Below are 11949 nucleotides of genomic sequence, written 5' to 3'. Positions count from 1 at the left end.
ACGCGCTATCTCAGAGTGGCGCGTTGCAGCCCCTCTCTAGCCGGGAGCTCGGTATTGCAGCCACCGAGGCGCCAAATCCGGTCACCTCGTGGGGCTGGTTAATTTGGGGATCCACCCGTGGCCCCCTGCTCCCTGGCCGGTAGCTCCCCGCTGCAGGAGAACGCTGGGAGACCTGCCAGGCAAATGTCCCCGCTTCTCGCGAGGGGCGACTGGGATGGATGGTGCAGGGAAGGGTGGGCGGGTGGATCGTCGCTTTCCGGCTACAATCACCTCCCTTTGCTGCTGCCTGCAGGGCTTTGGGGCTGCCTGGTCTGCCAGCCACACTAGCAGCCACTCCCTGGGCTCTGCCGGCCCCGGCTGCAGCTCTCGGAGCACTGGGAGGCCACCAAGAGCCCCACTGTTCTCCAGCGTGGGCCAGCAGCCTGTTTCTCGAAAGGCCGCCCTGGCCCAGGTCCCCAGTGCGCCAGGGGCTGCACGTTAGGGTTGGTATTTATTAGGTGTATTATGGTAGCACCCAGGAGCCCCCGTCCTGGCCCAGGACCCCAGCGTGCCAGGGGCTGCATGTTACGATTGCTATTTATTAGGTGTATTGTGGTAGCACCCAGGAGCCCCCGTCCTGGGCCCAGGACCCCAGCGTGCCAGGGGCTGCATGTTACGATTGCTATTTATTAGGTGTATTGTGGTAGCACCCAGGAGCCCCCGTCCTGGCCCAGGACCCCAGCGTGCCAGGGGCTGCACGTTAGGGTTGCTATTTATTAGGTGTATTGTGGTAGCACCCAGGTCCCCAGTGCGCCAGGGGCTGCACGTTAGGGTTGGTATTTATTAGGTGTATTACGGTAGCACCCAGGAGCCCCCGTTCTGGCCCAGGACCCCAGCGTGCCAGGGGCTGCACGCACACAGAACCCAGAGCCAGGCCCTGCCCCAGGGAGCTCCCAGCCCTGCATTCATCAAGAGGGGCGAACCGCTGAAGTGCCAGAATTCGAACTCAGGCGTTTATCTGAATGTCTGATTGGGGGGACCCCTGCCCCTGCGAGCGGTGCCCCCCAGTGTCCCACCCCCACGTGAGCAGCCCCTCAGTGTGCCCGCGCCCTCGCCTGCTCCCCAAACCGGCAGGCATCTCGCTGGTCCCCGCCGTTCTCCCGCCTCCAGCTGGCGCCTGTCACCCGCGTAGGAGCCGGATCGATCCACGCGGCGCCCACACTCCACAGCCCTGATCTGTTTGCTCAGGGATAGCTTGGCAAGGCAGCCGGCAGCCACTTATCACTGGGCAGGGCCAGCTGGAGCAACTCCCAGCTCCCTGGGCTGGCTGGCGCCCCCTGCCCCAATGGATCTGTACCTCGGCTTCGTCATTCTGGAGGGGCTCCTGGCCCTGGCTGTGGTGGGCACCAACCTGCTGGTGTGTGCCACGATCTGCCTGCACCGGGAGCTGCGGAGCGTCACCAACTGCCTGGTGGCCTGCCTGGCGCTGGCCGACCTGGGCGTGGGCGCCCTGGCCATCCCCTTCTCTGTGGTGCTCAGCCTGGAGCTCACCCTCTGCTTCCACACCTGCCTCTTCCTGGCCTGCTTCCCGCTGGTCACCACCCAGTTCTCCATCCTCCTGCTGCTGCTCATCGCGCTCAACGCCCACCTGAAAATCCGGCTGCCCAGCAGGCAAGAGAGACGGGGCCCCCCGAGTGCATGGGCGGGGAGGCGGGGGGGCGGGGGGGCGGGGCCCCCCGAGTGCATGGGCGGGGGGGCAGGGCCTCCCGGGGGTGTGGGCATGGGGAGTACCCCAGCCAAGGGGCATTGGGACACGCCGGCTGGGCTGGCTCCCGGGCCAGGTAAGCCAGTCTGTGGCCCCCGGTGGGTCTGGGGGCTGAACTGAACCTAGCAAGCCTCGGGGGGCAGCCGCCCATCCGGCAGGCAGCGTTGGCCCGCGGGCAGCTGGAGGGCGCCTATGGAGATCGCCGGGGCTGGGGCTCCCGGCCTGCAGGGGGTGGCTGATAGCCCTGAGCCGGCTCTCTCCTTGCAGCTACGCCATGCACGTGAGGAAGGGCCGGGTGCTGGGTGCCGTGGGCCTGTGCTGGCTGCTCTCGCTGCTGATCGGCCTCTCCCCCATGATGGGCTGGAACAGCCTGGGGCACTACGTGGCGGGGAACCGGACCCTGGCCGCCGGCTTGGCCGCCGAGCGAGCTGCCGTGGTCCTCATCGCCCGCGACCAGCCCTACGGCGGCTTCCTCTCCAAGGTGTACCCGGGGACGCGCGGGGCACCCCGCTACAACCAGCTGCATGACGACCACCTGGGGCACTGCTCCTTCACCTCCGTCTTCGCCCCCGATTACCTGGTCTACTTCATCTTCTTCGCCTGCACGCTGCTGCCCCTGGGCGCCCTGCTGGGCATCTACGCCGACCTCTTCCGGCTGGTGCGCGGGCACTTCCTCGCCCAGCCACTGTGGGCGGCCAAGCGAGGGGAGCTGCCCATGGCTCGCGCCCTCCTCCTCCTGTTCGGCAGCTTCTGCGTCTGCTGGATCCCGCTGCACGTCATCTACTGCGTCCGGCTCCTCTGCCCCGGCTGCTGGAGCTACGCGGCCCTGGACCGCCTGGCCGTGCTGCTGTCCCACCTCAACTCCCTGGCCAACCCGCTGGTCTACGCCATGAGGAAGAAGGACTTCGGACGGGCGCTCAGGGCCGTCTGCCTCCGCTACGTCCTGCGCTGCCCCCGCGCCAAAGTTCATCCCCAGGGCCTGAGCGGCCGAAGATAAGAAGGACCCAGGCCCATCCCTGCTCCCAATTCCCCAGCCAGCGGGAGGGGCTGGCGGCCCGGATCCCGGCTCAGCACCCCGCCCAGCTCCCCGTCCTATTTGTAAAGAGAAGGGGTGACGCGCCCCCCCAGCCCCAATCTCCGGTGCCTGCCCCCTCAGCCATTCCCCAGCCGGGGCTGGATTTTCTTCTCCTGTCTTTGTGTCTCGGGGGTTATTGTCTGCGATATATGGGCCCCACCCTGGACAGCACTGAGCTGCGTGGCTTACGCTGAGCTCCGGCCATGGGTTCAAGGTCTTTGGGTGACATCTCTGGCTGGGCGAGGGAGGGGTGAGCTCCCTCCGGCTCATGGAGCAATTATTGAAGAAGCGACGGCAGGGATCAATCAGGCAGCTGTCAGGTGGATAATGGACCCTGCTGCTCGGCAATAAAACCATCCCGTGACTGGCAGCGTGAGCCTGGCCCCTGCTTTTACCAAACGTTTGTTAAATCGATTCTGGGAAAGGGCAGGGGTGCGGGGCCACGGGCCTGGGAGGGACTGGCTGGCTGGGGCGCGGGGGACCAGGCTGTTCCCAGCTTGGGGGGGTGCTGGGAGGCACTGGCTGGCTCGGGGGGGGGGTGTTGGGAAGGACTAGCTGGGGTGGGGGCTGGTTTGGGGTGGGGGAGGGGGCGGGGGGCACTGGAGGAGGTAGGGGGGAACGGGCCACGGCTGCGTCCGGCCTAGGTGGTGGGGGAGGGGCGGGGGGCACTGGGGGGGTGGGGGGGAATGGGCCACGGGGAGGCACGAGGGGTGTGTGGGGGGAATGGGCCATGGCTCCATCCAGCCCAGGCTGTTCCCAGGTGGTGGGGGAGGGGCGGGGGGCACGGGCCACGGCTGCGTCCGGCCCAGGTGGTGGGGGAGGGGGCGGGGGGCACTGGGGGGGGAACGGGCCACGGCTGCGTCCGGCCCAGGTGGCGGGGGGCACAGGGGCGCGGGGGGCATGGGGGGGGAGGGGGCCACGGCTGCGTCCGGCCCAGGTGGTGGGGGAGGGGCAGGGGGCACGGGGGGGGGTGGGGGGGCTCCTGAAATCGCAAAACTCGGCAGCGTGGCAATGAGTCGCTGTGATGTCACAATGAGACCGATTAGGTGAGATGATGTCACCATGAGTCGCTGTGACGTCGCAAGACTGTGATCAAACGCGCTGACGTCACATGTGGATGCTGAGACGTCATGGGACTGCGATTCGGTGCGGTTACATCACATGTCGAGTGGTGACGTCACACTTCCGCCCCGCAGCCCCGGACAAGCCCCACTTCCGCCCCGCGCTGATTTCCCCGCCCCCTGACTTCCGCCCGGCGGGCCCCGCCCTCCCCCCTCCCGCTCGGCGGCGATTGGCCGGGCGCAGCTCTCGCGGGGCGCGATTGGGCCCGCGGCTCTCGCGGGATCTGGGGCCCCGTGGTCTGAGGGCGGGCGGCCCCGTACGGCCCTTTCCGAGCCCGGCAGCGCGGAGCCAGCAGCGAGGTGAGGAGCGGGGGGGGCTGGGCCCGGCCAGGCCCCCCCCCCTCCACCGCCCGGGCCCCCCCGAGCCCGCCTGACCGGTCCCCGCCTGTGCCGGGGGGGGGCGGCCCCGTGTCGGGGGGGGCCCGTGGGGGGAGAGGAGGAGTGGGGGGGGCTGTGTCGGGGGTGGGGGGGGAGAGGAGGAGTGGGGGGGCCGTGTCGGGGGTGGGGGGGAGGAGGAGTGGGGGGGGCGGCCGTGTCGGGGGAGGAGGAGGAGGAGTGGGGGGGGGCGGCCGTGTCGGGGGTGGGGGGGGAGGAGGAGGAGTGGGGGGGCCGTGTCGGGGGAGGAGGAGGAGGAGTGGGGGGGCCGTGTCGGGGGAGGGGGAGGAGGAGTGGGGGGGGCGGCCGTGTCGGGGGTGGGGGGGAGGAGGAGGAGTGGGGGGGGGGGCGGCCGTGTCGGGGGTGGGGGGGAGGAGGAGGAGTGGGGGGGGCGGCCGTGTCGGGGGTGGGGGGGAGGAGGAGGAGTGGGGGGGGCGGCCGTGTCGGGGGTGGGGGGGAGGAGGAGGAGTGGGGGGGGCGGCCGTGTCGGGGGTGGGGGGGAGGAGGAGGAGTGGGGGGGCGGCCGTGTCGGGGGTGGGGGGGGAGGAGGAGGAGTGGGGGGGGCCGTGTCGGGGGTGGGGGGGGAGGAGGAGTGGGGGGGGCCGTGTCGGGGTGGGGGGGAGGGGGAGGAGGAGTGGGGGGGGCCGTGTCGGGGGTGGGGGGGGAGGAGGAGGAGGAGTGGGGGGGGCCGTGTCGGGGGTGGGGGGGGAGGAGGAGGAGGAGTGGGAGGGGCTGTGTCGGGGGTGGGGGGGGAGGAGGAGTGGGGGGGCTCTGGTCCGCCCTATGGGCCATGCTGCAGCCTTTTCCCGCCTGCCCCTTGCCCAGAGGGGGGAGGGGCTGTCCCTTGAGGCTGGAGTGGGGCTGGCCCCGGGGTCGTGGTGCCTGACGGGGGCCCCCCCCGTGGTGGGGGGTGGCCAGGGTGTGCGGCTGCCTGGGCAGAATCAGTCTGCGCCGGGGCTGAGCTTATCCGGATTCATCCCGTCTGCCCCTCCGGCCGCTGCCCCGTGGGGGTACCAGTAACACAGACCCTGCTCCCCCCCAGCTCCTACTATAACCCCGGGTTTCTGCAGCGCCTGGCAGGGCGGGACCTGGCTGCCCCCATGATACATCCAGGCTGGTCCCGGGGGCCCAGCCTGGGCTGGACGGAGACCTCCGATCCCCTTGTCCCGGGGTTGCTCCTGCGTCTGGCCCCTTAGCTCCCAGTTTGCATCCCAGCAGGGCCAGCTCAGCCGTCCAGCTAAACCCGGCTCCCCAGCGGATGGCACTCGACAAGCCTGGGGAAAGCCGGGGTCCTGTGTGTAGGCGCCGCGCATCCCCTGCGCGTTCAGGGGCCCCGGGCGGCGCTAAGCAGGGCTCTCCTATCTTGCAGATGCCTGGTGTCACGGTGAAAGACGTCAACCAGCAGGAGTTTGTCAGGGCCCTGGCTGCCTTCCTCAAGAAGTGAGTTTGCCCTTTCCCGGGGGGCAGGTGAAGCGGTAGGACGAGGCTCATTCGGACCAGGGAGGGCCGGTCAAGTGCAGCTGCCGCAGATCTGGCCGGGATACATTTCCTCTCCCCAAATGCCCCTTTTGAACGGGCCCCTAGGAAGTCTCCTCTGCAGGCCTGCCCGGTGTTGCGTGTACGTGCAGCGTTACCCCTGTCTGGGCTGCTCGGGAGCTGCTGCTGACTTGTCCCTGGCTTGTTTTCAGGTCAGGAAAGCTGAAGGTGCCTGACTGGGTGGATACGGTCAAGCTGGCCAAGCACAAGGAGTTGGCCCCGTACGATGAGAACTGGTTCTATACCAGAGCAGGTAAGAATCCCAGCCCTGCCCATAGCAGTGAGGGGTGTGTCTGCCTCCCCAGAGCCAGCAGAGCAGTGACCCCTGAACGAGCTGGAGAGTCACAGCCCACTTCCCTCCCATGCCGGCCGGCGCGCTCTCGCTGCAGAGTCTTCTCAGGGGGTTCTGCTTCTGCGTCGTGCCCCGAGGGTGTGTGTTGGGGGCTTATTCTTTCACCCACTTACTTCCCTGGTTCTTCTCGCATGAACAGAGAGCAACAATACCTGAAGTCCAAAGGTGCAAACAATTCGATGTTTATTGGGGTGAACTTCCAGCAAGCATGATTCCAGTTTCCTTCCTTAGTGTCCCCCTTCCCAGCTCTGACACCACAGAGCCTTACATCTGTGTCCCTGTTCCCATTCCTGCCCATAGCAGGACATGATTCTAATTTCCCCAACCCCATTCCTTGTTCCCATTTCCCCCCCCCCACTCACCCCCCCACTTCCTGATTGACTGCAGACTATATAGTAAAACTTGAGTTCTGCTTAGCTCTACCTTAACCTATCATTTTCCTGAAATTTCACTAACCAATTCTAACATTGTAACATGATTATTTAACCAATTATATCCCACCACCTTAATTAGTTTACACTCAGCAAAATTATACGCCAGACAGAAACCATCACAGAACCAGACAGAAACCATCACAGAACCAGACAGAAACCATCACAGAACCAGACAGAAACCATCACAGAACCAGACAGAAACCATCACAGAACCAGACAGAAACCATCACAGAACCAGACAGAAACCATCACAGAACCAGACAGAGATTATACAGACAAACAATGGGGACTACAGTGATAGAACAAACACAGAAATGAGGATTTCACATCCCAGCTATTGATAAATGAGTTCTTGCCAGACAGGATGCTATCAGACTAAGTTTCCTTTTACATCTTCTAGGCACTTCCCTTTCTCTGGAGGCGATAGGCATTATCAGGACAGGATTGTATCCTAACAGCCCAATGGCACCTTCTTTCAGTGTGACTAGTTTGCGATGTGAGGATGTGACCTGTCGCTTCCGAGCTTATGGCTGTGTCTGTTGCTTAGCCAGTGGCCTTAGCCTAAGAACAGGGCCTCAGACTGTCACAGTAAGAGAAGGACCTTACACTGGCAGACAGTGATTTTGATTCTTTTATACCTCTAGAACTAGCTAAGTTATAAGAATATACCTAAATTCTTAGCGTCTAGGCCTTTACAGACAGGCCTGACTATCTCTATCCTAACAGGGTGTTCTGTGGAGCGGCCGTTAGCCTCAGCTAGCGAACGCCTAACAAATACGCAGTCTGAGTGCTAGGCACTTAAAAGTAGCGTGTTGCATTAGATCCCTGAAAGCCAGAAAGCCACGCTGCTGGGGGTGAGAGCTGGGGGGTTGGAGGAGATGCCCTGAGATGCCATCAGCGTGCATGTGCAGGCCTAACACCCTGCGTTGCTAGTGAGGGACTGGGGCCTTGCGCCTCTGATCCATGGGCATGGCCACCATGGTTCCTCTGTCCATCTCCCGGTGCTGTCTGAGGGCCTCTGGCAGCTCTCTCCTCCCTCCCGACGCCGGGGCTTGTTTGTGACTCTTGGGTTGGCTCGTTAACGCGCCGCATAGGGCCAAGGAACGGGCTCTGAATTCAGCTCTGCGTTGCAGCCTTTCCTGCCCGGGAGCCTCGTCTGGCTGGCGAGAGGCCCTCGAACGCGTCCCGCGCCCCAAACCCTCCAGCACTGACCTAGAGAAATGTTCGGGCTCTGATCCCAGCCCCCCTTGCCCTGGGTTTTTTAGTGAGGGGTTGGCCCGCTTCCTCGCTGCCTGGGACTGTGCTCTGATTTCACCAGCCCCACAGGCAGGGGGAGTTGTGCAGGGAACCCCGAGCAGCTGTGAGCAGAGCGGGTGGCGGCAGGAAGAACTCTGCCCTGCCCAGTGCCACCAGAGCCTCCAGCTTCCTAGCTGGCAAACCGAGCCCCAAGTCTCCTGGTCGCATCCAAGCTGGGCCGATCCCTGGCGCCTTCCCTCCCCCGCCAGGTCTGCTGGGGCAGAGTTGCTGCGGTGCAGGGGTTAATGCTTTGGCTTGGAAGCCGCCACCGAAATGCCAGGTTAATGGGCTCCGCCTGCGGTTCCACAGCTTCCACAGCCCGGCACCTGTACCTCCGCGGCGGGGCTGGCGTCGGGTCCATGACCAAGATCTACGGGGGCCGCCAGCGCAATGGCGTCATGCCCAGCCACTTCAGCCGCGGCTCCAAGAGCGTGGCCAGGCGGGTGCTGCAGGCCCTGGAGGGGCTGAAAATGGTGGAGAAGGATCAGGACGGGTGAGTGTCAAGGGGCTTGGCTGGCCGCTCGTGATAGGGATGGACGTCGCTGCTGGGCGGGAGGAGGGGCGGGTTTCAGAGCAGCCTGGCTGGGGTTTACACTGAGCGCGCCGGGTGTCAGAGCCCAATCTGAACGCTGCGCGGTGGGCACAGGCTGCAGCCCAGCCGGGGGCCAGGGCGCTGGAAGAGCGTTGTTCTTTACCCTTCCCCTTTTCCTTCCAGAGGTCGCAAACTCACCCCCCAGGGACAGAGAGATCTGGACAGAATCGCCGGCCAGGTACCGCTGTGTTCCCACCCCTGTGTGCTGGGTAGGGCCCGGGAGACCCCACCTGTGGGTTCAGGGTCACTGATAGTGGCTGGCCCCCACGGCGCAGCGAGCGGGTTTTAGTTCAGCCCATGGCAGCGTGGCAAGGGACGTTCTGCCTGCCCCCACGCCCAGGAAAGAGCCAGCTAGCAGCCCTGGCCACATTCTGTTGAGCATGCCCATTGCTCGCTTGCTCGCCTCTCCCGCAGGGGCCGAGCGCTTCCAGCACAGAACTTAACTCGACCCCTTCGCTGGCCTGGCCCGTAACACCCCCTGGCTCCAGCCCAGCGCCCACGAAGGCCAAGTGCCTAGAAAGGAGCAAAGCTGCTCTCTCAGACCGTCAGCAAAACCTGTCCCGGGCTGCTGGGCTCCACTCCCTGGGGGGGTCTGCTCAGAGTGGTCATGTGGCCGGCACAACCTGTCGGCTTTGCATGCGGGGCTGGGGGCGGGGGTTGCATCTAGGCCGTCTTACCGCTGCTGCCCTCTCCGGCACAGCTCTCATCCGCCTCTCCTCTCTTCCAGGTGGCAGCTGCAAACAAGAAACATTAAAATGAGCGTCAGATAATAAAACCCGGTTCCTGTTTCACGCCTGCGCCTGTTCCTTTGCCCACGGGCAGCTGGGCACGACGTGGGCTTCACAGCCGGCCCGTTCCGCAGCGACCCTCCGAGCTGGGGAGCATCAGCAAAGGAGACCTGGAGCTTTCTGTTGGGCGATGGGTCCAACCCAACTCTGGGGCGGGGTGGGAATTTAGCTGCAGTCTTTTACCTCTGGGCACTTGTTTGAAGCCCCTTAGGTGGCCAAAAGTTGGTCCCCTTCTTCCCATCACTCGGTGGCCCTGGGTGGGGGGGGTCCCAGCTCGTTTTCTGGTGGGTGGGGGGGACATGTGACCATTTTGGGGGTCTGCAGAGTGTGCCCCCACAAGCCCTGAGCAGGGCTGTGTAGTAGACTGGGGAGCCTGGACGTGAGGGCCTCCCTGCAGCAGGGGGCTTGGGTGGGTCTAGGCTGCTGTCGCCACCTCGGCCTCTTCGGGGGCAGCGTGGAAACCCCAGCGTGTCCCGGGCACTTGGCTGCACATCTGCCTCTGGCAGTCCTGGCTCTATTAATCTGGTGCTGCCCTGCGGAGAACGTAGCGTTGCAAAGGGCATGATGGGGGAGGAGGGGGGCTGGCACAGCCTGGGGGCTGTGCCCAAAGATTGCCTGGTTTGTGCCAGATCCAGACCTAGAAACCTGCTGTCCGAGTCCCGCCACCCTCTGGGTTGTAATCTCTTCCCCCCGCCCAGCTCCTGGGCTAGCGGAAACGTAGCTTATCCTGAGAGGCTGGAGGCGGGTTCCTCGCTCCTGTCCTGGGTTCTGTGGAGATGGGCCGGGTTTCGTGAAGCAGGAGCTGGCAGCGGGGGGACGAGGCCGGCGTGTGATCCGCTGGGTGATATTTCAGGGCTGGCGGGGGTTGGGAGAAATGGTCTGGGATTAGTTTTTAATGGGCTGTGATCTTCCTGGCACTCGTGACAGCTGCTGACTCTCCCCACCTCTCGCCCCTTCCCTAGAGGAGACCCCGAAAGGGGGAAATCAGCCCCCAAGGAAATGGGGCTTTCGCTGGGCAGGGGCAGAGCCTAATGCGCTCAGGGGACAGTGGCAATTTGGAGAGAGCAGCAGCTGTGTTCCTCTCCCCTCCGGCTGCTGGCTTCCTTGTCTGTAAGGAGTAAAATCGTTTGGGGGGCTGGGGAGGGGGAGTGCTGCACTTGGATGAGCAGGGCAGTGGACGTAAGGTGCAGGAGGTAACTAGCCTGCTCTATGCTGCACGGGATCAGCGGGTCTGGTTTTGGGCTCCAAGATGTGGCTACGTTGGCGAAGCCCCACACATGCGGGAGGTTGCGGCCGCCTGCCCTCAGAGGAGCCGTGGGAAGAACTGGGTGTGTTCAGCCTGCAGCAGATGGTGGGGGGCTGATGGGTCTTTGAACAATGGGCTTTGAGCAATTGTTCTCTGTGGCCCCCGTGCGCATCTCGCGTCTTCTGGAGCAAAGGTGGTTTCAGTTGGATATTGGGGAGAGCCTTCCAGGGCTGGAGTGGGTGCCCCAGTCCCCGTCCCCAGCGGGTTTTAAGAGCAAGTTGGATGAACCCCAGTCAGGGCTGGTTTAGGGCTGGACATGGTGACCTCTCGACGTCCCTTCCAGCCTGGCTGTCCCCTGGTCTGGATTGGTGGCATGCAGAGGAAGCCGGGCGCCAGGGTAAAGCTGCCCCGGGGGCCGGACAATGGCCAGAAGCCCTTCCCTACTGCTGAGAGCCCTGTCCACCACCACCACTTCGCCCCGGACTAGAGCCAGTCTTCTCCCTATGTTACAGCCGCTGGGCTAGCGGCCGAGCCGGGCTGGCTCTGTGCAGTTCAGGGGTCCCCTGGCAAAGATTGCAAAGCGGTTTGGGGCTCCATGTACCCATCCATGGAAGAGCCCCTGGTGGCCTCCCACTGCTCAGAGCCCAGATCCGCTGTCTACCCCCCGCACTCGTCCGCTTGGGTTCCCGAAGCAACCTCTGCTGGCCAAACGGGGCCGCAGGCGTCTTGATTTTCCACCCGTCAGTGATGGAGATGCCCCAGGGGGAACTGCCCGTCTGCCCTCGCTGGTAAAGGGGCTCAGGCTGTGTGAGGCTCGGTTTTAGACAGAAGGGCCCAGGATTGGCCCACCTGGGCGACCACCCAGGGGTGCTGTGGTTGGGGCACCAGGGGGCTGCCCTGCCAGCGTAGTCAGAAGCTGCTCCCAGCTGGCAGCAGAGCACGGGGGGGGGGGTCCCCTCTGCTCCCTCCCAGAGGAACATGGGTGGGGGGGTGACATACGGATACTGCTCCCAGCCAGGGTTCCCCCGTGCTCCCTGAGGGGGAGTGAGGAGCAACGCTGGCTCCCTGTGTCCAGGTCGCTTTCCCTGCCTGGGCCGCGCGGCTGCTCTCTGCCCATCTCCCGGGGCCGGGAGCTGAGCACACTAAGCCTCCTCCCAGGCCTGGGGTTTTGCTCCCTGTTTCAGAGCCGGGGCGCAGCTCCCATGGCCGGTCGGGTCTAGAGACAGGCAGGATGCTGCTGTCGTGAATCACGGCTTCACTGAGACTGTTGCAGCCCTGAGCCCCCTCAGCCCCCCGTTCCTTCATTGCCCTCCCCTTTCAACCTGTGACAAAGTGCGAATGTTCTTAGCACTGGGTCTGAATAGTGTGTGCCCAGTTTCCCCTGTGTTAT

At 64.6% G+C, this 11949-nt stretch overlaps 1 protein-coding gene across 1 annotated transcript; it reads left to right on the top strand.

Annotated features, from left to right (window-relative positions):
- Positions 1-4141: 4141 nt before the first annotated feature.
- On the top strand, positions 4142-9316 carry RPS19 (ribosomal protein S19). Its single transcript, XM_073322762.1, has 6 exons — positions 4142-4240; positions 5685-5755; positions 6004-6104; positions 8243-8426; positions 8649-8703; positions 9253-9316. The coding sequence occupies exons 2-6, from the start codon at positions 5685-5687 to the stop codon at positions 9277-9279; spliced, it is 438 nt and encodes a 145-aa protein (XP_073178863.1). The 5' UTR covers positions 4142-4240; the 3' UTR covers positions 9280-9316.
- Positions 9317-11949: the final 2633 nt, after the last annotated feature.

This window comes from Lepidochelys kempii, chromosome 24, assembly GCF_965140265.1.
Source record: "Lepidochelys kempii isolate rLepKem1 chromosome 24, rLepKem1.hap2, whole genome shotgun sequence".
In the NCBI taxonomy this organism is placed as follows: domain Eukaryota; kingdom Metazoa; phylum Chordata; order Testudines; family Cheloniidae; genus Lepidochelys; species Lepidochelys kempii.
The sequence above is the reverse complement of the archived record's forward strand: the minus strand, read 5'-3'. Positions and strand labels throughout refer to the sequence as shown.